The sequence below is a fragment of the Rhinatrema bivittatum genome, chromosome 2, assembly GCF_901001135.1.
Source record: "Rhinatrema bivittatum chromosome 2, aRhiBiv1.1, whole genome shotgun sequence".
Lineage (NCBI taxonomy): Eukaryota > Metazoa > Chordata > Amphibia > Gymnophiona > Rhinatrematidae > Rhinatrema > Rhinatrema bivittatum.
In genome coordinates, this window is record NC_042616.1 from 2,869,333 (window position 1) to 2,897,249 (window position 27,917).

The 27,917-nt window shown below is 45.9% G+C and overlaps 1 protein-coding gene across 1 annotated transcript in view; it reads left to right on the plus strand.

Moving 5' to 3' along the window:
• LOC115086007 (regenerating islet-derived protein 4-like) overlaps positions 1 to 27,917 on the plus strand; it is a 55,029-nt gene that overhangs the window by 12,196 nt on the left and 14,916 nt on the right. Inside the window, exons 2-3 of the mRNA XM_029592588.1 lie at positions 5,557 to 5,642; positions 23,510 to 23,607. Coding sequence (XP_029448448.1) covers positions 5,576 to 5,642; positions 23,510 to 23,607 — 165 coding nt within the window. The 5' untranslated portion in view covers positions 5,557 to 5,575. The remainder of the gene's footprint in view (positions 1 to 5,556; positions 5,643 to 23,509; positions 23,608 to 27,917) is intronic.

A 27,917-nucleotide genomic window follows, 5' to 3' on the forward strand; every position in this document is an offset into this window, starting at 1 on the left:
CCTTTTTGGTGATGGTATTCAACCCTCTGTAGTCAATGCAGGGTCTTAGGGTGCCATCCTTCTTAGCTACAAAAAAGAACCCTGCCCCAGCAGGGGAGTGTGAAGGGCGAATGAAACCTTTAGCGAGGTTTTCCGTAATATAGTCGGACATAGCTCGAGTCTCTGGTAGTGACAGCGGGTAGACTCGGCCGTGCGGGGGAGTGGTGCCTGGAAGAAGTTCAATGGCACAGTCAAATGGTCGGTGACATGGGAGGATCTCCGCCTTTTGCTTAGAGAACACATCGGAATAATCCTGATACGATGAAGGGATTCCGATGGCAGTCTGGCAGAGAGGGACCTTGGTCCTCAAGGCAATTCAAGGCAGTTTTAGAAGCAATAAGGACTCCATTGAGCAATCTGGAGAGAGTCCCAATGTATCACAGGGGCGTGCAGCTGTAGCCAGGGTAGTCCTAAGACTACTGGATGCACAGTCTTTTCGAGCAATAGAAAGGAGATTTCCTCGGTGTGAAGAGTGCCAGTTCGTAGAGTCAGAGGTTTCGTGAGCTCGGTAATATCACCAGGAAGAGGAGTTCCTTGAATGGAGGTGACTCGTAGAAGAGGTTCTCTGGGTACTGTGGAGAGTCCAAGTTGGTGTGCCAACTCTTTTAGAATGAAGTTCCCGCCAGTTCCAGAATCCAAAAAAGCTAGAGTCTGGAAGGAACCACCAGGATACTCCAGTGTAATAGGGACCGTACATTGAGGAGCAGCGTTAACACAGCCTAGGGGGAGCTCCTCCCACCTTCCTAGGCTCGGGCGTTTTCCGGCCTCTGTGGGCACTGAGCCAAGAGGTGGCCCTTGCCCCCGCAGTAGAGGCACAGCCCTTGAGTACGGCGTAATCTTCTCTCTTCCTCGGAGAGGGGCGTGCGCCCTATCTGCATAGGTTCCTCCGTAGAAGGATTGCTGGGAGAAGACTGCGTCCTGGAAGCGGTAGTCAGAGGCCTAGAGAAGGTGGGTGCCAAAGAGACAGGACGGCAAAGTACAAGGCCCTCCTTGGCTCGTTGTTGAAGGCGACGGTCGATTCTCCCGGCAAGGTCTATAACTTCATTCAAAGAGCTGGGAATGTCCCGAGCCATGAGTTCGTCCTTAATGCGACCTGCGAGGCCCTCAAGGAAAATACCTCGCAGACAATCATCTTGCCACCCCAGTTCCATGGCCAAAGTGCGGAATTCGATGGCGTAGTCCGCCAGAGTATGGGACCCTTGTCTCAACTGTAGGATCTCAGTGGTGGCAGTAGTTTCACGAGCGGGTTCATCAAAGGTTTGTTTGAAATGGGCTACAAACCGGGGCAAGTCCTGCAGCATAGGATCTTGATGCTCCCACATGGGTGACGCCCACAGCATGGCCTTCCCATCAAGCAGGGAGAGGATATAGGCCACTTTGACAGCGTCTGAGGGAAACTGCCCCGGAAGCAAGGAGAACCGGATAAAACACTGGTTCAGGAAGGCTCTACACATCTTGGCGTCCCCAGTATAACGAGTAGGCGCTGGAAGCTGAGTCTGTGCTGGAGGCTGCGGTGCGGGAACCGGGAGTGGAGGTTGAACCACTTCTGGAGGACTAGCGTCCAAACGAGTTGCGAGACGATCAACTGTGGCAGAACATAAGAACATAAGAAAATGCCATACTGGGTCAAACCAAGGGTCCATCAAGCCCAGCATCCTGTTTCCAACAGTGGCCAATCCAGGCCATAAGAACCTGGCAAGTACCCAAAAACTAAGTCTAGTTTCTAGGCAGTGCTGCTGCTGCTGGATTCTCTGGGCCATTCCGGGAATGGCTTGCAAACCGGCTGTGTCCGCCGGGTCCATGGCCTTGCAAACTGTTACGGATTGAGTATGATAGTGGACCCTTGGGCCGGCCGAGGGTGGAGAAAGGCCGGGAGGCAGAGCACAGCTGGTATAGAAGAGGAGTCTTCGCCCTGGAAACCCGAGACTCCCCCAGGAGGAGCCCGTAGAGGTCCGGGTCGCTGGGACTTAGGAGAGATGCAGTGGTCGAGACTGGCTGAAGACGAAAGGAGTCGAGGTGGAGTCCGAAGGTCGTGGCTGGCAGGAACCAAGGAACCGTAACAGGAAAGGCTGGAACTGGAACAAGGTACAGCAAGGACCGGAGCAAGGATCAGGCAGGAACCGGAGCAAGGATCAAGCAGGAACTGCAACTAACACTCAGAGAGCGACCTCGTTGCAAGGCAAGGCTGAGGAGACAGGCGCCGGTTTAAATAGTCTGCCGGCGTCTGATGTCAGGAGAGGGGCGGTTCAGCACTTCCGGGTGCTGGACCTACAAGAGCTGGCTCTTCGCGCGCGCGCGTTCCCCGGCGGGGGGAGGAGCCAAGTTCGGGCCTCGATGGCGTCTCCACGAGGGAGACGCCGCTGCCACGCGGCCAGGGAGGCCTTTTACCACGCGGCTCGCGGTGCGGTCGGGAAGCCCGGAGACAAGGTAAGGACCCGGTCACTAACTTAGCGACCGGGACCGCAACATAATTGACAAATTTTTTTAAGTTCAGCCGGTTGTCTATGGTTACTCCAAGATCTCTTACATGTGTGGTTAAGGTCATTTGAGTTGAAGGGGAGTTTTCATCCTGAGTGATGAGCAAAAGTTCAGTTTTTGAAGTGTTGAGCACTAGATTCAGACTGGTGAGAAGTGTGTTTATGGATTGTAGGCAGTTGTTCCAAAAATTCAAAGTTTTTGTTATTGATTCTGAGACTGGTAGCAGAATTTGGACGTCATCGGCGTAGATAAAATGCATAACGTTTAGATTAGTGAGAAGTTGACAGAGGGGTAGAAGATAGATGTTAAATAGAGTAGGGGATAAGGAGCAGCCTTGAGGGACTCCGAGTGTGGCTTTGACTGGGTGCGACTCTTTATTATTTATTCTAACCTTGAATATTCTGTTGTTGAGGAATGACTTGAACCATTCCAGAGCCGTTCCTGATATACCGATATCTGATAGACGGTTGATAAGTATGGAATGCTTCACCATGTCAAAGGCCGCTGATATGTCAAGTAGGGCCAGCAAGTAGGGGGTCTTTTTATCAAGGCCTGTGTAGATTCTGTCTGTCAGTGAAATCAGAAGGGATTCCGTGTTGAGGGATTTACGGAAGCCAAATTGTGCTGGGGCTAGAATCTTATTTTCTTCTCGGTATTCCGAAAGTTGTTTGTTCACTACTTTCTCCATGATTTTGGCCACAAATGGTAAGTTAGCAATTGGGCGAAAATTTGCCGGGTCTATTGGGTTAAGGTTGGGTTTCTTAGAGAAGATAAGGCCATCGTGGAATCACTAGTTGTCCTTCACGCTTACCCGTTATGGTGATTATACTCACGAATGGACTCTGACTCTCCCAGGTTAAAGCACCATTAAGCTTTAACCTGTACGTCCTATGGTATCACTTCATATTTATTTCCTGCCTTATCTTCTTTCCAGCTTGTTGCAAGCTTCCAAGTTCTCTTCCCTGTTGATTGTAACTTTGACTCATTCCTACCTACTGTTTATCTTTCGTTTACTTGAATAGTTACCCCAGTTTTATTCTTGTTAATTGTAAACCGATCCGATATGGTTATTTACTATGAAGGTCGGTATATAAAACTGTTAAATAAATAATAAATAAATAAATGATTTCTTTGCTTCGGTGTTTACTGAAGAGGATGTTGGGGAGGTACCCGTAATGGAGAAGGTTTTCATGGGCAATGATTCAGATGGACTGAATCAAATCACGGTGAACCTAGAAGATGTGGTAGGCCTGATTGACAAAGTGAAGAGTAGTAAATCACCTGGACCGGATGGTATACACCCCAGAGTTCTGAAGGAACTAAAAAATGAAATTTCAGACCTATTAGTAAAAATTTGTAACTTATCATTGAAATCATCCATTGTACCTGAAGACTGGAGGATAGCAAATGTAACCCCAATATTTAAAAAGGGCTCCAGGGGCGATCCGGGAAGCTACAGACTAGTTAGCCTGACTTCAGTGTCAGGAAAAATAGTGGAAAGTGTTCTAAACATCAAAATCACAGAACATATAGAAAGACATGGTTTAATGGAACAAAGTCAGCATGGCTTTACCCAGGGCAAGTCTTGCCTCACAAATCTGCTTCACTTTTTTGAAGGAGTTAATAAACATGTGGATAAAGGTGAACTGGTAGATGTATTATGCTTGGATTTTCAGAAGGCGTTTGACAAAGTTCCTCATGAGAGGCTTCTAGGAAAAGTAAAAAGTCATGGGATAGGTGGCGATGTCCTTTCGTGGATTGCAAACTGGCTAAAAGACAGGAAACAGAGAGTAGGATTAAATGGGCAATTTTCTCAATGGAAGGGAGTGGACAGTGGAGTGCCTCAGGGATCTGTATTGGGACCCTTACTTTTCAATATATTTATAAATGATCTGTAAAGAAATACAACGAGTGAAATAATCAAATTTGCAGATGACACAAAATTGTTCAGAGTAGTTAAATCACAAGCAGATTGTGATAAATTGCAGGAAGACCTTGTGAGACTGGAAAATTGGGCATCCAAATGGCAGATAAAATTTAATGTGGATACGTGCAAGGTGATGCATATAGGGAAAAACAACCCATGCTATAATTACACAACGTTGGGTTCCATATTAGGTGCTACAACCCAAGAAAGAGATCTAAGTGTCATAGTGGATAACACATTGAAATCGTCGGTACAGTGTGCTGCGGCAGTCAAAAAAGCAAACAGAATGTTGGGAATTATTAGAAAGGGAATGGTGAATAGAACGGAAAATGTCATAATGCCTCTGTATCGCTCCATGGTGAGACCGCACCTTGAATACTGTGTACAATTCTGGTCGCCGCATCTCAAAAAAGATATAATTGTGATGGAGAAGGTACGGAGAAGGTACAGAGAAGGGCTACCAAAATGATAAGGGGAATGGAACAACTCCCCTATGAAGAAAGACTAAAGAGGTTAGGACTTTTCAGCTTGGAGAAGAGACGACTGAGGGGGGATATGATAGAGGTGTTTAAAATCATGAGAGGTCTAGAACGGGTAGATGTGAATTGGTTATTTACTCTTTCGGATAGTAGAAAGACTAGGGGGCACTCCATGAAGTTAGCATGGGGCACATTTAAAACTAATCGGAGAAAGTTCTTTTTTACTCAACGCACAATTAAACTCTGGAATTTGTTGCCAGAGGATGTGGTTCGTGCAGTTAGTATAGCTGTGTTTAAAAAAGGATTGGATAAGTTCCTGGAGGAGAAGTCCATTAACGGCTATTAAGTTCACTTAGAGAATAGCCACTGCCATTAGCAATGGTTACATGGAATAGACTTAGTTTTTGGGTACTTGCCAGGTTCTTATGGCCTGGATTCTCCACTGTTGGAAACAGGATGCTGGGCTTGATGGACCCTTGGTCTGACCCAGTATGGCATTTTCTTATGTTCTTATGTTCTTATGATTTCATCTTCTTGAATTTCATGATGTATTAATGTATTACTTTTCCATGAATTGTATAAATAGATCTGAACCTATTTTCAAGTGTTGAGAATTTCTGTTTGATTTTTCAGGGCGAAGACTTTGCAGATAATGGCACCTGGCATATTTTCTGTGCTGCTGCTGCTGGGCTGTGTTACTCTGTCTGAAGTCCTGGCTGGTGAGTCCTGGCCTATGCTAGCAATAAAGTGCAGGCTGTTTATGAAGCACAATGGTGAGAACTGCGATCCCTAGAGAGTGAGACCCAATTTCTGTTTTCCATCCGTCACTCACTCTATGACCTTATTAAAGCCAATTAACCTCCCAGTGCCTTGCCATGCAGGGAATCTGGGTTTGAGTCCCAAGACTTCTGATTTTAGCACTGGGGATGCTTTTGAGACAACCTCCACAATTCTCCAGGGAGAGGTAATCCTAGCCATTGCTAAACTGACTGGGTTAGTGGCGCGATGCATGATTTATAACCCTAGAGGGGATAGGAGGTACAAATCAGGAAAAATCTCCAAGTAGATATGAATAAAGTCAATGGTGCTGTAGCCCCAGTAGAGTTAGGTTCTGATATAGCCAGAAGTCCAAAAGCAGTAAGAAATTGGTCAAAAAATAAACATGTAATGAGAGTATTTTACGGTTGTGTGAACAGTACAATATATCCGTTCTCTGTTTAAAAGACTGATACGGTGACCACAGTTAAATGTTCAAAACAGGTTTATTTGCTGAAAGTGTAAAGCTTTCCTGTGCTCTGCAGCGCTGCTGAGTGTGACTTTCTGTGATACTTTTCTAAAGAACTAGGTACATACCCCAGCCTTCGGGGCCCCTCATATTTCCTGGGGGACCTTCACATATTCTCAGTGTACCCAGGACTTATCACACCCGCTATCACCTTTAATATTCGCCGTTTGCATTTGCCGTTTCAATAGCTGCAGTCAGTTTATCTATTTACATTTTATCCTGCTGTGCGCTGCTTTTTGCAAACATCGTATTGATGGACTTACAGCTGTGCTTGACACTGCTCACCTGAATGTATTGTACATTCAGCATTGATATGTATCCTATGGCCTTAATCTCCATTGCTGTTCACAGCCTCTATGCTTGTAGTTTACAGTATTTTATTCTCCCTTCTTACACAGATTGTGTCTTGTTGGTCCCTCCCAATGCCACCTTTTTGGTGAAATACGGTTATGTTGGGGGACTACATTTACTAAGAAGATTATGAAATAAACCTGTTTTGAACATTTAACTGTGGTCACCCTATGAGTATGTGAAACCGTGAACGGATATATTGTACTGTTCACACATCCATTCTTTATGCCGTGCATTTTAACTTGTGAACTCTTTACTCCACGTCACTGACTTGCAAATGAAAGTTTTTTAGCGAGGCATATTGCAATCATATGAAATCACACACCAAGGTGTGAATATTGCAGAACTACCTGCAAAGAACAGGAAAAACAAGCACCAGGGGAATCAGAGAGAAGGCATGGAAGGAAAGGTATCTGCAAGGCTGTGACCACAAATAAGACGTGCCATGCTGGGTCTGGCCAAGGTCCATCAAGCCCAGCATCCTGATTCCAACAGTGGCCAATCCAGGTCACAGGTACCCGGCAGGATTCCTAAATTACATAAGAACATAAGAAATTGCCATGCTGGGTCTGGCCAAGGTCCATCAAGCCCAGCATCCTGATTCCAACAGTGGCCAATCCAGGTCACAGGTACCCGGCAGGATTCCTAAATTACATAAGAACATAAGAAATTGCCATGCTGGGTCAGACCAAGGGTCCATCAAGCCCAGCATCCTGATTCCAACAGTGGCCAATCCAGGTCACAGGTACCCGGCAGGATTCCTAAATTACATAAGAACATAAGAAATTGCCATGCTGGGTCTGGCCAAGGTCCATCAAGCCCAGCATCCTGATTCCAACAGTGGCCAATCCAGGTCACAGGTACCCGGCAGGATTCCTAAATTACATAAGAACATAAGAAATTGCCATGCTGGGTCAGACCAAGGGTCCATCAAGCCCAGCATCCTGATTCCAACAGTGGCCAATCCAGGTCACAGGTACCCGGCAGGATTCCTAAATTACATAAGAACATAAGAAATTGCCATGCTGGGTCTGGCCAAGGTCCATCAAGCCCAGCATCCTGATTCCAACAGTGGCCAATCCAGGTCACAGGTACCCGGCAGGATTCCTAAATTGCATAAGAACATAAGAAATTGCCATACTGGGTCAGACCAAGGGTCCATAAAGCCCAGCATCCTGATTCCAACAGTGGCCAATCCAGGTCACAGGTACCCGGCAGGATTCCTAAATTACATAAGAACATAAGAAATTGCCATGCTGGGTCAGATCAAAGGTCCATCAAGCCCAGCATCCTGATTCCAACAGTGGCCAATCCAGGTCACAGGTACCCGGCAGGATTCCTAAATTACATAAGAACATAAGAAATTGCCATACTGGGTCAGATCAAGGGTCCATCAAGCCCAGCATCCTGATTCCAACAGTGGCCAATCCAGGTCACAGGTACCCGGCAGGATTGCTAAATTACATAAGAACATAAGAAATTGCCATACTGGGTCAGATCAAGGGTCCATCAAGCCCAGCATCCTGATTCCAACAGTGGCCAATCCAGGTCACAGGTACCCGGCAGGACTCCTAAATTACATAAGAACATAAGAAATTGCCATGCTGGGTCACAACAAGGGTCCATCAAGCCCAGCATCCTGATTCCAACAGTGGCCAATCCAGGTCACAGGTACCCGGCAGGATTGCTAAATTACATAAGAACATAAGAAATTGCCATGCTGGGTCAGATCAAGGGTCCATCAAGCCCAGCATCCTTTTTCCAACAGTGGCCAATCCAGGTTACAGGTACCCAGCAGGATCCCTAAATTACATAAGAACATAAGAAATTGCCATACTGGGTCAGATCAAGGGTCCATCAAGCCCAGCATCCTGATTCCAACAGTGGCCAATCCAGGTCACAGGTACCCAGCAGGATTCCTAAATTACATAAGAACATAAGAAATTGCCATACTGGGTCAGATCAAGGGTCCATTAAGCCCAGCATCCTGTTTCCAACAGTGGCCAATCCAGGTAACAGGTACCCGGCAGGATCCTTAAATTACATAAGAACATAAGAAATTGCAATGCTGGGTCAGACCAAAGGTCCATCAAGCCCAGCATCCTGATTCCAACAGTGGCCAATCCAGGTCACAGGTACCCAACAGTATTCCTAAATTACATAAGAACATAAGAAATTGCCATGTTGGGTCTGGCCAAGGTCCATCAAGCCCAGCATTCTGTCTCTAGCAGTGGCCAATTGGGTCACTAGGAAATACCCAGCAGATCCCAAAGAGTGAATCCATTTCATGTTGCTGACTGTCAGGAATAAGTGGGAGGTTTTCCAAGTCTACCTGGCTAATGATTGTTTATGAATTTTCCTCCAGGACTTGACCAAACCTTTTAAACCACACTATGCTAGATGTCTTTATCTCATTCTCTGGCAACAAATTCCACAGTTTGATTGTTCATTGAGTGAAAAGTTACTTTCTCCAATTTCTTTTAAATCTACTGCTTCTTAATTTCATGACTCTGAAAGGGTAAATAACCACTGCCTATTTACATGTTCCACCCCCCTCATGATTTTATATTTATTTATTTATTTATTTATTGTTTTTGTTATACCGAGTTTCATGATAGGCATCACATCAACCCGGTTTACAAATAACAAGGAGTGTAAAGCATAACGTAACGTAAAAAACAATATTTTCAATAAGAACCTTGAACTTTAAATACAGTGAATCAGAAAAAGGGAGAGGGAAAGTTACAAAAAACAAGGAAAATAAACTTGGGATGGAAGGGGAGAAATTGAACAGCACAATATTTACATTTCAGCCTATTGATACATTAGAATAGCAAGTGAAAAAATAAGACTATGAAACGGTACATAGGTACATAGGTATATACCTCTATCATCTTTCTCCTCCGCTGTCTCTTCTCCAAGATGAAAAGCGCTAACTTGTTAGTCTTTCCTCATGGGGAGCTCTTCTATCCTCTTCATCATTTTTGTTGCTCTTCTCTGAATCTTTTCAAGTTCTGCTATGATTTTTTTAAATGGGGCGACCAGAACTGCATGCAGCAATCAAGGTGCATTCGCACAGTGGATCAATCACAGTGCACAACTGAATATCCTGTCAAAGTTAGCTGGATATGTATACAGTATCCGGCTAAATTTGCAAGCCGGTCAATGGTTGAGTAGTACCCCCAGTGTTTGTTTTCAATACTCTCAGGAGTTATATCAGATCCGAGAATTGCTGTTTAATTTTCATGGAGTAGCTGCTGCCTTCCAGCACCTTATGAATTCGGTTCTAAGGTGTCATCCAGAGTACACCACGTCCAGTCAGATGAATCCAGAACAAGTGGGTTATGCACCTCTACCAGCAAATGGAGTTGGAACAAACTGATGTCACAGTACATATACTCCTGCAGTGACATCAGCTTGCCAGTATTCTCCGTCTCCAGCAGATGGTGGACCTGCATCTCCTTTCTGGGGATTGCTACATTTTAAGAAAGGAGAATTAAAGAACTTTGGCTCACTCTCCTGCGGTGATACCAAATGGTCCCTCCCCCAGTTGAGAATTCCTGAAGTGATTTCCATGGTCCCTCAGATGAGTACCTAGGTCCAGTTGCTGGTTTTCAGCCAGCATGGTGTTATTATTTGTTGCAAGGAGTTAGCAATCTGATGTTATTTAGGAGAGTTGTGGGTGGATCCTTGGACCAGTGGCAGATGACCACGCCCCTGGGGGGGAAGATCCCGAGAGGGACCACCCGTCAGGCTCAGAGTATGGAGAGAGACACACACTGGTTCTTTTATTAGACACTATACTGAACCACCAGAGGTGGCAGTAGTGAGCTGAAATGCCCGGCTGTGCTGTAGTCCCTCAGATACTGGAACAGCGATCTCTGGAGGCTGAGCTGTAGAGAAACTGAAATATAGTGAGTAGGCAGGGTATGCAGAGTTCATGTACCGAACCCAATGGTAACACTCACACAATAGTCTCATAGAAGCCCAGGAGTTGGAATGAATAGGCCCTCGAGGAGTGAGTACCTGGTTCTAGGGAAAGCTCTGAGAGAGCGATGGTAACTCATTGATGTAGTAGGCAGTGAAGACTTCCAGGCAGAAGAGAGTACTGAGTAAGTCTGGGAGCGAGGGCCCTCGAGGAGCGTGTACTGGTTCCAGACTGTCACCAGTAAAACAAAGGAGAGAGCGAAGCCCCCGAGGAGCGGGTAACTCTAGTAAGTCTGAGGAAGCAGAGTAGCTTAGGTAGAGTAACCCTTAGTAAGTCCGAGGAGGCAGAGTAGCTTGGAAGGACGAAGCGAGTCCGTATCATTCCTTGCTAACTTGATGTGTTAGCAAATTCCAAGACCTTATATATCCATCGCGGGTGACATCATCTTCGGGGGACCCCCCCGACGTTCGCGCCATCGCCGGTACTTCAGTCGGGGCCACGCCGCACGTGCGCCCCTAGGCCTCCAGGAAACATGGTGGTTTGCAGCGTCTAGCCAGTCCAGGGATGCCGGAGGGCCTCGGCAGAAGGATGCCGCAGCAGCCAATCTTCCCACGGACAAAGAGGGAAGTGCCAAAGAGGTAAGGAGGGCGGAGAGAGGGCGTCGGGAACCAACGGACACAACCCATGGACTCAGCTGCTTAAGCAGCTGAAAGGCAGCAGGTACAGGAAGCCAAGCACGGTGATAATGGCACATGCCCTCTCCCCCCTGCAGCCAGAAACTGTCTCTATACTAAACCTGGTTCTTCCCAGCCCGATGTAGATTTGGGTTAAGACGACTCAGGTGGGGCACCTAAATTTGGACCTCCCCTAACTAGTTTCTCAGCAGGGAATGGTAGCCTCAGGTGCCTTCTGGTTTGGATACTTCTACTTTTTCATGGGTAGAATATTTCTAGGGATTACAATCTTCTCCTGAGGTGCAGTCTTCAACCTGTCCAATGCTTCCAGAGCAGAGGTGCAGGTAGGAACCTTACCTGGAGATTTTGTTAAGTGCCGGAGTACTCCTAGAGTGTCAGTGGGACTTCCTGATAGAGATCCGTATGGCACTGATGATGGTGCCTATCCTGACTCTCTTGAGGATGGAGAAATTCCTCCAGGATTAGAACCATATAGAACTATGCTATGGTTCTTTCATAGAGATGAATTGCCAACTCTGATCTCTCAGACCTTGGAAATGCTCGGAGTTCCTGGGCCAGATTCCTGGTCTGAGCCGAAGGGAATCCCATTTTGGTTTCCTTGCATAAAGTTTCTTGTTTTTTCCTCTTCATGGAGGCCATTCAAGAATTGATTAATCTTGAGTGGGGTACCCCAGTGGCTAATATCAAAGGGGGTAGGGTTTTGGAAAGCTTGTACCCTCTGTATCCAGTGGTAAGAGAGCGCTTACGTTTTCCGAAGGTAGATGCACTTCTGTGTGCAGTCTCTGAGTGGACCACTATTCCTGTAGAAGGAGGAGCAGCCTTGAAGGATACGCATAATAAGAAGATTGAGTCTATCCTTAAACAAGTATTTGAAGCAGTGACAATGACTTTGCAGATCGCTTCTTGTTGTTCCTAGGTGGCTCACTCTTGCTTGCTTCTCTTCCAGAAGGTTGATGACTCTGGGGTAAGCTCTAGGGAAGTTATGAAACCAGCCACCACCACTTTGGCAGATGTGGGCTGTGATTTGGTCCATAGTTCAGCCAGAGGGGTGGCTTCTAAAGTAGCGGCCAGGCTTCAGTTATGGTTGATAAATTAATCAGCCGATGTGACCTCTAAGGCTAACCTCACCAAACTGCACTTTTACAGCTCACTTTTATTTGGGAATGAGTTGGAGGAAATGGCCAGCAAGTAGGGTGACTGTCTGGTTCCTCATTTGCCAGAGGATAAAAAGCAGATGTAGCGCTCCCTTAACATGAGAGGTCATGCTTGAGGATCCAGGTGTTTTCAACCCTATAGAGGTTTTGGAGGACTTAGCCTTTTGGTAGGTCTCAGTCCTTTCATCCCAGTCAGCCCAGAAGGGGTGCAGGCTCGAATAGTGACACCTCCCGAGACTCCCAATGAAGGCTTGCTGATCCAGGACATAGGGGGTTGCCTCTCTTTCTTTTATCAGAGGTGGATCGAAATCACATTGAATCATTGGGTCTTGGAAGTGATACGAGATGGATATGCAATGGAATTTTGCAGTGTTCCTCAGGACATGTTCAGGGAGTCTCCCTGCCACTCCCCGCAGAAGAAGCAGGCAGTGGAGAGTGCAATGGCAAGGCTCTTCAGTCTGAGGGATATTTATTTATTTATTTATTTAGAAACTTTTATATACCGGTATTAGTGGGGACATCATACCGGTTCAGCAGGTGGCTCTCTTCCAGCAACTTGGCTCAAATCAGCCAGTCGTCCAATTATGGGTGTATCAGGATTCCATCCTTTCTCCCTTGTACCCACATCTCCCTTGTACCCACATCTCCCTTGTACCCACATCTCAAGAAAATATGGGGTAATATTCCATTTATTTCATCATGCCGAAGACGGAGGGCTCCTTTCATCCCATTCTAGACCTCAAATATGTCAACCGTCATCTGCAGGTGAAACATTTTCAAATGGAAACCTTACATTCCATTATAATGGCCGTGCAGTCAGGGGAATTTCTGACCTCCCTGGATCTGTCCGAAGCGTATCTTCACATTCCCATCCAACTAGAACATTAATGCTTTCTGTGGTTTGCAGTTCTGGGGCATCACTTCGGTTTCAGGTACTGCCCTTTGGTCTGGCCACCACTCCCAGAACCTTTTCCAAAGTAATGGTAGTAGTTGCGGCAGAGTTGAGAAAGGATGGAATCCTGATACACCCATAATTGGACGACTGGCTGATTTGAGCCAAGTTGCTGGAAGAGAGCCACCTGGTGACTCACAAGGTGTTTTCCATGTTGCAGGAGCTTGGCTGGGTGGTGAACCTAGCCAAGAGCAGTCTTCAGCCTACTCAGTCACTGGAATACCTCGGGGTTCGGTTCAACACGAAGCAGGACAAGGTGTTCCTTCTGGAAACTCAAATTAAGAAGTTGCTAGCTCAACTCTGTCTGTTGTTGAATACTCTGCACACGACCATATGGTCTTACCTGCATGTACTTGACTTAATGGTAGCGACCCTGGAAATGTTACCATGGGCGAGGGCACATATACATCCTCTTCAGCACTCCCTACTGTCTCTGTGGAATCTGCAGTCTCAGGACTATTCGATTTGGCTCCACCTACCGATGGAGGTCCCTCCCAACTACAGCGGTGGCTTCAAGCGGATCATCTATGGAAGGGAGTTTCCCTAACTCCAATGGACTGGCTAGTACTTACAATGGATGCAAATTTCCTTGCTTTGGGAGCTTACTGTCAGGAGCTCACAGTGCAAGGGTGCTGGAGTGCAGAAAAGTCTCTCTGGAACATCAATTGGCTGGAAGCTGGGGCAGTCCGGTTGGCATGTTTATAGTTCGATGACAGGCTGCAGACTCGATCGGTCCAAATAATGTAAGCCATTGTTGTTGCATTGTCTGATATCAATCATCAGGGAGGTACTAAGAGCCAACAAGTGTCACAGGAAATAGAAAGACAAAATAAGAGCAGACTTTCTCAGCAGGAGGAGACTGGACCCAGGAGAGTGGGCGTTGTCAGACAAGGCATTTCAGCTGACTCTGGATCACTGGGGTCTCCCGTTCCTAGACCTGTTGGCGACTTTCTGCAATGCAAAAGTTCCATGTTTCTTCAGCCACAGGAGGAAGTCATTGGGGATCGATGCCCTAGTGCAGGAGTGGCTGGAAGGCAAGTGGCTATATGCCTTTCCTCCATGGCCCATAGTGGGCAGACTGATTCAAAGGAGGATGGTGCTCTTGATCACTCCAGATTAGCCCAGGAGACCATGGTATGCAGATCTGCGGAGGCTCCAGGTGGATTTACCTCTTCAACTTCCAGTGCACAGGAGCTTGTTGCAGCAGGGACCTTTTCTTCACGAAGATCCAACTTGATTTTGTCTTTCAATATGGCCCTTGAAAGGGCTCGCTTGCGGAAACGTAGATACGCTGCGGCAGTAATTTCCAGCTTGTAAGAACTAGAAAGTTCTCCACTTTCTTGGCCTATGTGCAGTTTGGAGACTGTTTGATAGAGATGTGCTTAGTTTTTATCTGCCAGGTTGGGCTTCGGGTCAGGCGACCCGTGGAAAACTTCATTTTCCAATGGGTCATTTTTTTTTTTCTGGAAATTTTTGCCGAAAGAAAACGGAAAAAAAACCCCACCCCAACCCTTCAAATTTACTTAAATACAACCCTCCCACCATCTCAATCCCCACCCAAGACTTACTAAAAGCCGTGGTGGTCCAGCAGGGTCCCAGGAGCAATTTTCCCCTCTCAGGCCATCAGCTGCCAGTATATAAAATGGCACCGGTGGCCCTTTGCCCTTACCATGTGACAGGGGCTACCGGTGCCATTGGTTGGCCCCTGTCACATGGTAGGAGCAATGGACGGCCGGTGCCAGTAGCCCTGTCACATGGTAAGGGCAAAGAGCCACTGGTGCCATTATGTTTACTGGCAGCCGATGGCCCGAGAGCAGATCGCTCCCGGGACCCTTGCTGGACCACCAGGGACTTTAGGCAAGTTTTGGGGGGGGTGGGAGGTGGGAGTTTGTAATTAAGTAAATTTGAAGGGTTGGGGTGGGTTTGGGGGTTTTTTTTTAAATAAATATGCCCCGCCCCCCCACGCTAACCCGAACAACGAATTTTCCCGGAAGTTTGGGGAAAATCCGTCTTGGAATTCGGGCCCCCCGACCCATGCCGATTTGGACAATTTCTTTGAAATTTGAAAACGAATGCACATCTCTAGTGTTTGAGGCCTGGTGTGAGGATTGCGGTACTCTTCTTTCCTTGGACATTTTGGAAGTGTGCAGGATGGCTTGAATAAAGGCTTGGTTCTCAATTCCTTAAAGGTGCAAGTAGCTGCTCTCGCCTGTTTCAGGGATCAGATGGATCCTTGTTGGCTCATCCCGATGTGGCCCGTTTTCTGAAAGGAGTGAAACATCTTCGTCCTCTTTTGCAATTTCTGGTGCCCCTATGGAGTCTTAATTTGGTTTTGGATTTTTTGGCAGGCCCTACGTTTAGACCACTACGTACTCTGTCCTTGTGGTTCCTGACACTGAAAACAGTATTCCGAACTGCAGGCCTTGTCTTGCCGGGAGCCATTTCTCCAGGTGACCCCAGAGGTGCTACAGCTGTGAACTGTTCCTTCCTTTTTGCCGAAGGTGGTCATTGAGTTTCACTTGAATCAGTCCATCTCCCTGGACAGAAAGAGAGATGTAGAGGAGTATCATCTGTTGCGACCCTTGGATGTCAAGAGAGATATTGTCAGGTATCTGGAGGCTACTGAGCCTTTGTGGAAGTCGGATTGCCTGTTTGTCCTTCATGGCGGTACTAGACAGAGAGAGCCAACCTTATGGGCTACAATAGCTCGATGGATTAAGGAGATAGTCATGGCAGCATACATGGATGCTTGGAAGCTGTTATCTAGATAGGTTAGGGCTCTTTCCACTAGGGCTCAGGCAGTGTCTCCCGTCGACATTTGCCGAGCTGTGACGTGGTCCTCTTTACACTCCTTTCCCAGGTATTATCATCCGGATGTTCAGGCCCAGGAGGACACAGCCTTTGCACGTGTGGTTTTGACTGGATCACGGGTAGCCTCCCGCCCTATTCGGGAGTAGCTTGGGTACATCCCACTTGTTCTGGATTCATCTGACTGGATGCTAAGATATGAGAAATTACTACTTAGCTGATAATTTCCTTTTCTTTAGGATAGTTAGATGAATCCAGCTTCCCTCCCTTGGCTGCCAAATTATTGCATAATGATCCTCCTGTGTGCCTACGTGTTACAGGGATTACTGGTAAGTGTTATTCCAGTCCCTAGACTAGTTTTATTACATTCTTGTCTGAGAGCAATGTTGCCTGTTGGTTGGGTATTGCAGTGGTTACCTGTTATTAATCAGGTTTTTGCTAGTCTGTCCACTGTTGCTTTTGAAGAGAATACTGGCAGGCTGATGTCACTGCAGGGGTGTATATATATATATATTTATATATAGTGTGACGTCCATTTGCTGCGTCTCCATCTGCTGATAGAGGTGCATAACTCACTTGTTCTGGATTCATTTGACTGTGTCCTAAAGAAAAGGAAATTATCGGGTAAGTAGTAATTTCTCAATTCATAGTATTGGCTGAGCAACTCACCTAAAGTGTCTGAAAGTAGACCTGTAATCTCTATGGCAGGCTAACCTGCTGGCGAACCCCCAAAGTGTGACCTGGCTGAGAATTAATTCAAATACTTAAGGTACTGAATTTGTCATGGCTGAATATGACAGTTAATGAGCTAGCTGCAGACAATGGCACCTTTCTGACCCCATCCACAAACTGTGAGCATTTATGGGGTTGAGGGGTGGTATTGAAAATTCATCCCTGAGTTTGCAATTATCACGCTCCACTGATAAATCTGATTAAGGCATGGTTTGGACAAAGGGATACAAAAAAGCATTCTGGATCCTGTGAAGAACCAATGTTGCACAATAGGGAATTCTTGAAATGATTCCTTTTATACATAGATACCTCTGTGGTAGGGCTGAGATCTTTTATTTTCGGAATAGCCTAGAGGTTAAAGCAGCAGGCTGAAATCTAGAGAAACCAAGGTTCAAATCCAACTTCTTGTTCCTTATAACCTTGAGTAAGTCACTTCATCCTCCATGGCCTGAGGTACAAATGTAGGGTCTCATTTACTAAGCATTTATCCCATAGACACAGAATGGGAGAAAAGCCTTAATAAATCAGGCCCTTGCAGGGTCTGCTCATCCAGAACAATCATTTGCCCAGTATACCATGACCTGCCTCTTCTAGGGCTGCATTATGGCTAGTGTGGGTCCAGGTGCTGTGGCCAAAAAGCAGGCCCCTAGCAAATGCATCACCTGTTAACTGCTTAACCATGCTTTCTGAGATTCCTTTATAACTACGCACAGTGACACTATGAATGACGTAAAAATGCATCACCTGCTAACTGCTTAACCATGCTTTCTGAGATTCCTTTATAACTACGCACAGTGACACTATGAATGACATAAAAATGCATCACCTGTTAACTGCTTAACCATGCTTTCTGAGATTTGTTTATAACTACGCATAGTGACACTATGAATGACATAAAAATGATGACATGAATGATAAAAAAAAACAGGTTGAAATCAATAAATCAAATCAGTGTAGTCAAAATAAGAGCATAGGTCTTCTCAAATCTGAGGTTGTTAACTACTGTTATACAATTCACTTCAGTCACAGGCTAGGTTGCAGGTTGCATCTGCAGCAAAGCCTTGAAAGACTTCATATGAGCAAAGTTGTTGACGATGTCGTCAAAGTCGATTGCACGCAGGATTTCATGTTCAATGTTCATCAACAACCACATACTCAAGCGTCCCTGTCCCATTGTTGAGCAAAGCACACGCTTAATGATACCCATCTTGGAGAATGTTTGTTCCCCAGTACAGTTGCTCGTCATCATCAATAGATAGATACGCAGCATGATCTCAATATTAAGGAATGTCGGCGTCAGCTGCAGTTCTTGCAGGAGTAGATATATGTAAAGTTCATCACTTGATTTTACACCAGTGTTTCCACCTTGGCCATCCTGCAGTTTCTGTGCTTTCTGTGCGCGGCTGGTATTGAGAAACTTGGCAAAGTGTGTCAGTTCAGCAGAGAGCTCACTTTCCAAGTCCTCTGGATATTTCTTTACGAGACCCCTCAGCAGCTGTCACTACCTCTTGCAGGTATCTCTTGCAGTCTTCCCAGGAAACTGAACATGTCACCTGATATGCGCTCAGTCATTCTTTTAGTGCTGTGATCAAGCAATCAACAATTATAAGGAAAACCGCCATCTTTAAACGCTGCCTAGAATCAAGCATGGTTTCAGGATTGGTACCATCGTCATATGCCTGGTTTCACTTGTGGATACAGTGGGTCGCTGCTTTGTCCAGCTCATTCAATCCCTCTCTTTTCAAACTCATCGAACAGGATGAACACCAGAGATGAACACCAGGATGAACACCAGAGATTTCAGAAGGTCAACAGCAGTATTCAGTGCAACACTAGGATCTTGTAGAGAACAGGCTGACTTTATTAAGGTGGCGAAGGAGTTCTGCCATGATTCCTGTGTCCAGTTCATCAATGCGTGCTGCCAAGCCCCTTGCATCACCTCGAGTTTCTGGGGGCTGGCTATCATCGCCTGCTATAATATCCAGAGCTTCCTGAACTTGTTCATAGACTTTGCCCTTTACAAGGGTCCCAACAGCATCTGCATACTCAGACCACCTGGTTCCAGACAATTTCTTCACAACCTCGTCACAATGATCCTTTAGAACATGCCACCTAGCTTTCGACCCACTGAAAAATACATGAAGTTGTCTGAGAAAATCAAAGAAACTGACAGTCGCAGAATAGCTCTCAGCTGCACGCTTGCCCATGAGATTCAGTGAATGTGCAGTGTGCGGTATATAGTGGGCATACTCACACTTTTCACGCACAGTCTGCACGCCAGAATACTTCCCACTCATATTCGCTGCATTGTCATAGGACTGTCCTTGGCAATTGCGAATATCAATCTGGCATTCATTTTAAAAAGTAAATAACATGTTTGCCATTTCTTGACCTGTATGCTGGGCAATAATAATTGGCAAAAAAGTCAAGAATCTTTCCACCAGGCCACTGGGTGTTACATACTGAACAGTGTTGCACAGTGGGTGGACTCTTTGGACGAGATGAGGTCGATGCTTTCTGTAGGGGGGCTTCCCATAGGTCCTCGTCGTCGGGAGGCAGACGCAGGTGATGGAGACCCAACCGGACCTTCACCTATACCAGCCTGCTTTCCACGCAGGTTGAGCCCTTGGGTGCTGGGGCCGGCAGGACTTAGGGGCAGGTCTACAGACAAAGACAAGTCTGAAGATAGGAGGCGAAAGCAGAGTCGAGCGTGCCAGAGGTCAGGGCCGGCGGCAGGCAGGAGGATCCAAAGATGGGCCAGAGGTCAGGTCAGGCAGCAGGCGAGGCAGAATCCAGGGACGAGCTGAGTCAAAACCAGAAGAGCAAGCCGAAGGGCCGAGGAACCTGGAACACACAGAGGCAGGAGCTGGAACGCACGGAGGCAGGAGCTGGAACGCACAGAGGCAGGAGCTGGAACGCACGGAGGCAGGAGCTGGAACGCACAGAGGCAGGAGCTGGAACGCACAAAGGCAGGAGCTGGAACGCACGGAGGCAGGAGCTGGAACGCACAGAGGCAGGAGCTGGAACGCACAGAGGCAGGAGCTGGAACGCACGGAGGCAGGAGCTGGAACGCACAAAGGCAGGAGCTGGAACGCACAGAGGCAGGAGCTGGAACGCACGGAGGCAGGAGCTGGAACGCACGGAGGCAGGAGTACATGGAGCAACCAGCGATTCTAGCGAGTGGGACCTGTTGCTGAGGCAAAGGTTGGGCATCAGGAGCTGCCTTAAGTAGTACTGGGGGCTGACGACAGCATCTGAGGCCTCGGGTGGTGTTCCCGCCGTGGTCCCTTTAAGTCGGTGGGAGAGCTGTGCACGCCTAGCAGAAGCTAGGGCTGGCGGCGTGGCGGCGGCAGGATCGTCTCCCCACCGCGTTGGAAGAGGGCGACAGCAGCAGCCCAGGGAGCCACGTGGAGGGCCTGGGCCAGCTCTGGAGGTGAGTGTGGCTGACCATGAGGGACAGGTTCCTGCGCTGTCTGTGCCAAGCAAAAACCATCACCCGGGCGTCCTTGAGGCCTACTACAGCCTCTACCATCACCAGATGAACAATGGACCCATATCGCTACCAATTTTGTAGTGGACCTGCCCTCATCCAACGGCAATAACACCATATGGGTTACGGTCGACTGTTTCTCTAAAATGGCACACTTTGTAGCATTATCAGGATTACCCTCTGCTACTGAGTTAACAAAACTCTTCATTAAACACATCTTCCGCCTTCATGGGATGCCTAAACATATCCTATCTGACAGAAGAGTTCAATTTACTGCAAAGGTTTGGAGAGCATTATACCAAAAATTTGACATCGCCTTGGACTTAACTTCTGCATACCATCCTCAGTCTAATGGTCAGACTGAGACTGAAACAATTTCTGCGAACTTATGTCAACTCTAGACAGAATGACTGCGCTGAGCTACTGCCTTGGGCAGAATTTGCCATTAATTCACATCCTGCTTCTTCAAGGGGGTCTTCCCCTTTCTGGCTTGTTTACGGGAGCAACCATTACCGCCACTGCCCATTCCATTGTCAGTAGCCTCTCCTGCTGCCCATGCTACCGCAGCAGAATTATCCCAACTTTGGAGACAGACAAAGGAGCTTCTTCTCAAGGCAGGACAGAAGGCAAAGAGAAGCTATGAATCTCTTCATCAAAAGACACCCCAGTTCCAGCCTGGAGGTAAGGTTTGGTTATGCACCAAGTACCTTCGACTTAAGCTCCCTTCTGCAAGATTTGCGCCTTGCTTTGTGGGACCTTTCGCCATCCATCGGCGACTAGGAAATCTAACATACAGTTTAAAACTGCCACCATCAATGAAGATACACAGTGCATTTCATATATCTCTACTGAACCCAGTGATATCTCCAAGTTCTCCAGGAAAGACTCAGAGCCCACCAGCCTGGATACAGAAGATGACATTGAATATGCCTTAGATGACATCCTTGATGGAAGTAAAAGAGGCAAGACATGGGAGTATCTCATCTCATGGGAGAACTACGGCCCAGAGGAAAACTCCTGGGAACCACAGGCCAATATTACAGACAAGGAGATGGTACGTCAATTCCACCTGGCACACCCACGCAAGCCCAGACCACCTGGAAGAGGTTTTAGAGAGGGCCCTTTGAAGGGGGGTACTGTTGCGTCATCGGTCGCAGACGGCTGCGACCGCTCTGCCTGACCTCTTTTTCTCCTCTTTCACTCTCTTTGGGCAAGATGGCTGCCTCTGGTGCCGAGGGTCTCGGCGTTTCCAAACCAGCATGGGCGTCCCCATCTGCCATGCTCACTCCTACGCTCAAATACACGTCATGGCGAGAACCTCGGGGTATATCTAGCTTCCACTTCCGCTACCACCTTGAGTTAGCAAGGACTTCGGTTTTAGCTACTCTGACCACTCTAAGCTGTATGCTTAGATGCTGCTTCACTCCAAGGGCCTTGCTCCTGTAGAAGCTCTAGACACCCGCTCTTCAGGGGTCTCTCGCTTCCCACTACCCTTCGGGATTCCTCTCTAACTAAGACAACCGCTCCTCGGGGGTCTTTCTCTCTGTTCTGCATTTCAAGATATCGGACCATCGGGTACTTGCTCCTCGAGGGCCTACCAGCCATTATATTCTGCGCCACGGACCTTCGGTTCCAACTTTCCACCATCAGGAAGAAGCCATCATTCCTGTGAGTACCTCTATGATCCAGTGCGCCAGCTCTACCCACCAGCAGTGAGATTCCCACATTGCGGGCTTCCGCCTATTGTGAACATCTGGGTGAGACTTCACTTCTGAGCTGTTGAACGTTCTGGCACCTCTGGGATCAGTGTCTTACTTTCCTACTTTCACTATCTATGTATAGCAGTACAATAAAGCCTCTATCCATACTGTGTCTGCTATCAGAGTTCAGCCTATTGCAGTGGTTCCCCACAGGGCCCCTCCCCGTGGGCGGAGTCATCTCCATTGCGACCAAGGGTCCACTATGCCACAAACACAGCACATGGGATAGGTGGTGATGTCATTTTGTGGATAGCAAACTGGTTAAAAGACAGGTAACAGAGAGAGAATTACATTATCTGTTTTCACAGCGGAAAAAGTAAACAGTGGAGTGCCTCAGGGATCTGTACTTGGACCGGTGCTTTTTCATATATTTATAAATGATCTGGAAAGAAGTACAAGGAATGAGGTGATGAAATTTGTAAATGACACAAAATTATTCAGAGTATTTACATCACTAGCAAATTGTGATAAATTGCAGGAGGAACTTGCGAGACTTGAAGATTTGTGTTCTAATGGCAGTTGAAATTTAATGTGGAAAAGTGCAAGGTGATGCATATGGGAAAAATAACCCTTGCTGTAGTTACACGATGTTAGGTTCCATTTTAGGAGCTACCGCCCAGGAAACAGATCTCGGCGTCATAGTTCTTAACATATTTAAATCGTCGGCTCAGTGTGCTGCGGCAGTCAAAAAAGCAAACAGAATGTTGAGAATTATTAGAAAGGGAATGGTGAATAAAACAGAAAATGTCATAATGCCTCTGTATCACTCCATGGTGAGACCGCACCTTGAATACTGTGTACAATTCTGGTCGCCGCATCTCAAAAAAGATATAATTGCGATGGAGAAAGTACAGAGAAGGGCAACCAAAATGATAAAGGGGATGGAACAGCTCCCCTATGAGGAAAGACTGAAGAGGTTAGGGCTGTTCAGCTTGGAGAAGAGACGGCTGAGGGGAGATATGATAGAGGTGTTTAAAATCACAAAAGGACTTGAATGGGTAAATGTGAAATGGTTATTCTTTTGGATTAATCAAGGACTAGCGGGCATGGCATGAAGTTATCAAGTAGCACATTAAAAACAAAGTGGAGAAAATTCTTTTTCACTCAACTCACAATTAAACTCTGGAATTTGTTGCCAGGGGATGTGGTTAGTGCAGTTAGTGTAGCTGTGTTTAAACAAGGTTTGGATAAGTTCATGGAGGTGAAGTCCATAAACTATGGCTAATCAATATGGAATAGCCACTGCTAGTTGCCAGCATTAGTAGCATGGGATCTATTTAATGTTTGGGTACTTGCCAGGTACTTCTGACCTGAATTGGCTACTGTTGGAGACAGGATGCTGGGCTTGAAGGACCCATGATTTGACCCATTATGGTATATCTTATGTTCTTATGTTCTAATGTTCTCTGTTTCTTTATTTCTTTCATGAAGGACCTGCAGCTCGATCCAGCTGCCCACCAGGATGGTTCTACTATAAATCCAACTGCTATGGATACTTTCGGTTCAAAACCAACTGGTTTGATGCTGAGGTAAATGATCATTTTCTACTTCTCTTTCTGCTGCTTTCCTCTGGTATAATAATACTTGTTATGTAACATCTTTGCACGGGTATAATAATACTTGTTATGTAACGTCTTTGCGCTTCCCCTAACACCAGGCTTTCCTCGGGTATAATAATACTTGTTATGTAACGTCTTTGCGCTTCCCCTAACACCAGGCTTTCCTCGGGTATAATAATACTTGTTATGTAACGACTTTGCCCTTCCCCTAACACCAGGCTTTCCTCGGGTATAATAATACTTGTTATGTAACGTCTTTGCACTTCCCCCAACACCAGGCTTTCCTCGGGTATAATAATACTTGTTATGTAACGTCTTTGAACTTCCCCTAACACCAGGCTTTCCTCGGGTATAATAATACTTGTTATGTAACGTCTTTGCACTTCCCCTAACACCAGGCTTTCCTCTGGTATAATAATACTTGTTATGTAACATCTTTGAACTTCCCCTAACACCAGGCTTTCCTCGGGTATAATAATACTTGTTATGTCACGTCTTTGCGCTTCCCCTAACACCAGGCTTTCCTCGGGTATAATAATACTTGTTATTTAACGTCTTTGCGCTTCCCCTAACACCAGGCTTTCCTCGGGTATAATAATACTTGTTATGTAACGTCTTTGCGCTTCCCCTAACACCAGGCTTTCCTCGGGTATAATAATACTTGTTATGTAACGTCTTTGCGCTTCCCCTAACACCAGGCTTTCCTCGGGTATAATAATACTTGTTATGTATCGTCTTTGCGCTTCCCCTAACACCAGGCTTTCCTCGGGTATAATAATACTTGTTATGTAACGTCTTTGCGCTTCCCCTAACACCAGGCTTTCCTCGGATATAATAATACTTGTTATGTAATGTCTTTGCACTTCCCCCAACAGCAGGCTTTCCTCGGGTATAATAATACTTGTTATGTAACGTCTTTGTACTTCCCCCAACACCAGGCTTTCATCGGGTATAATAAAACTTGTTATGTCACGTCTTTGCACTTCCCCTAACACCAGGCTTTCCTCGGGTATATAACACTGGGCTTTCCTCGGGTATAATAATACTTGTTATGTAACGTCTTGCACTTCCCCTAACACCAGGCTTTCCTCGGGTATAATAATACTTGTTATGTAACGTCTTTGCGCTTCCCCTAACACCAGGCTTTCCTCGGGTATAATAATACTTGTTATGTAATGTCTTTGCACTTCCCCTAACACCAGGCTTTCCTCGGATATAATAATACTTGTTATGTAACGTCTTTGCGCTTCCCCTAACACCGGGCTTTCCTCGGGTATAATAATACTTGTTATGTAAGGTCTTTGCACTTCCCCTAACACCAGGCTTTCCTCGGGTATAATAATACTTGTTATGTAACGTCTTTGCACTTCCCCTAACACCAGGCTTTCCTCGGGTATAATAATACTTGTTATGTAACGTCTTTGCACTTCCCCTAACACCAGGCTTTCCTCGGGTGTAATAATACTTGTTATGTAACGTCTTTGTACTTCCCCCAACACCAGGCTTTCCTAGGGTATAATAATACTTGTTATGTAACGTCTTTGCACGGGTATAATAATACTTGTTATGTAACGTCTTTGCACTTCCCCTAACACCAGGCTTTCCTCGGGTATAATAATACTTGTTATGTGACGTCTTTGCACTTCTCCTAACACCAGGCTTTCCTCGGGTATAATAATACTTGTTATGTAACCTCTTTGCACGGGTATAATAATACTTGTTATGTAATGTCTTTGCACTTTCCCTAACACCGGGCTTTCCTCGGGTATAATAATACTTGTTATGTGACGTCTTTGCACTTCCCCTAACACCAGGCTTTCCTCGGGTATAATAATACTTCTTATGTAACGTCTTTGCACTTCCCCTAACACCAGGCTTTCCTCGGGTATAATAATACTTGTTATGTGACGTCTTTGCACTTCCCCTAACACCAGGCTTTCCTCGGGTATAATAATACTTGTTATGTAACGTCTTTGCACTTCTCCTAACACCAGGCTTTCCTCGGGTATAATAATACTTGTTATGTAACGTCTTTGCACTTCTCCTAACACCAGGCTTTCCTCGGGTATAATAATACTTGTTATGTAACGTCTTTGCACTTCCCCTAACACCAGGCTTTCCTCAGGTATAATAATACTTATTATGTAACGTCCTTGCATTTCCCCTAACGCCAGGCTTTCCTCGGGTATAATAATACTTGTTATGTAACGTCTTTGTACTTCCCCTAACACAGGGTCCCAGCAGGCACTGCATAAGCCTTGCCTGCACCTGCACATGGTCCCTCTCCTGGTAACCACCCACACACCAAATGGGGTTCTGCTTGCTTTTAGACAATTACTTTCTCCAATAAGCTATTGTTGTCTGCACAATCCTAGGTCCCACATTTTCCTTGACCACAGTGCTCACAGACCACTTGTGTAAAATACTAGGATCATCCAGCTTCTCACCTGAGGTCCAGCAGAAAGACTTTTATATGACAAACACTAACTTTTACAGTGAAAGAAACTACTGTTTCGCCACAGTACCATTTTAAACGAGAGATGTGCAATAGCAGGTCTTTAAATGTTATATCGTTTCACCTTTCCCTGGATTACTATATGGAAAGGGCAATTTCCCTATACAACTGGCGCTTGCATGGGTAAAAGGGTTGGGATCCCTGGATGCAGTGTCTGAGCATATTAGCAAGCCTTCTCAGTTCTTCCTCTCAGCTCAGTCCCTGTCAGTTGCTAGAAGAGGTTTCGACTCACTCCTTACTTTCTGTAGCGTGTCTGGTGAAACCTTCTAGAAGAGCAGGAATTAATATATCAGACAAAGTTCTGCATAATCCTCCTAGTGGCCAGAACCAAGGAGCAGGAAAACTTAGGAGCACAACAAAACAGATGCTGACTCTTTGGCTTCCTCCTACAGAACACTTTTAGCACATTTAGTTTAAACTTTTTTATTATTAGAACAAAACAATGACAAAAAACAACAACTCAGCAAGGTTATGCAATCCTTAGTCATTGGAGTTGTCCAAACCAAGCAATGGAGCCCAAACTGTCTGATAAGGTAACAAGCAAGTGGCACATTCAGCTGCCACCCTCTCATATTTACTAAATGTTCACACACATATTAATATTTAATTCTTGTGTGTCTTTCCAATTCAAGAAAAGCAGGTGAACAGCCATCAAAAGCAAAAAACCAAGCAGTTTTCATTCGTATATAGTGAGAGAAACAGAGATAGCTTGATTCCTCTCAATAAGAAAAGGAAATGAGAAACCCTCACGGATTCTTAAAATACCACAAATTCTCTCCCAGATTGAAGAGCAATAAGATTGAAAATTCTCGTTAAAAAAAAGTACATGTGCAAATAAACCTTTGTCAGAATGGCAGGACCAACATATATCAGAGCCTACATTTTTAAGTTTCCCAACTGGCTCTGTACACCACAAAAAACATAGATTGGGTAATAGAAGCATCTAGAGAAACTCTTGTAGACTTGACCAAAAAATATTTCCATTGCTGTTTGTTCAATAACATACCCAGATCATATTTTCAAACTTTCTCAGTCATCATGCACCGCTTATTCATCTTAGTCTGTATTACTTTATAAAACATAGCTGCTGGTTTGGAGGACACCTACACTGATTCACAAACCCGACTCAATTTCAGGTTAGATGACAACACCTACAACTGCATCCCACTAGCCAAAATACAATAGTGAAGCCGCAACCAATTACAAAATTGATTGTGCGCTAAGCAAAATTCTGACTTCAGAGAAGAGAAAGATTTCGTCTGGCCTCCATCCAATAGCTGGCTGGCATACCAAATCCCAACATGTTGCCATTGAATTCAAATTAATGATGTGATCTAAAGACCTAGAGGGTAAGGTATAGATCTTGACATCACTGAAGAACAGGAATACCTTTGCAGACCACAGCGATCCTACTGACTGTAAAGTGAATCCAATGGAACATTTATCTTGAACAGTTGATACATGGTCTTGTAGTTTAAGATTGTAGTAGAACAGATGGAATTTAGTCCTGGATTCTGTAGCCTGCTCCTTAAACAACTTAACAAGAAGTTCAATTTATAGGAACACCAGTAGAAGGGTGAGAACTTCCTTTGCGCTTCCCATTCACACAGATAGCAACTGGCCAGAACAGAAGTGGTCATTTTCGAATTGTTGAAGCATAGTTCCATGACTGGAACGATTGGAACGGAGTATCTCAAGGCACTCTTAGGATATCTTAAGCATGAGTGGAATCCAAAATTATTCTAGGTAGTAAGACTGTAAGACT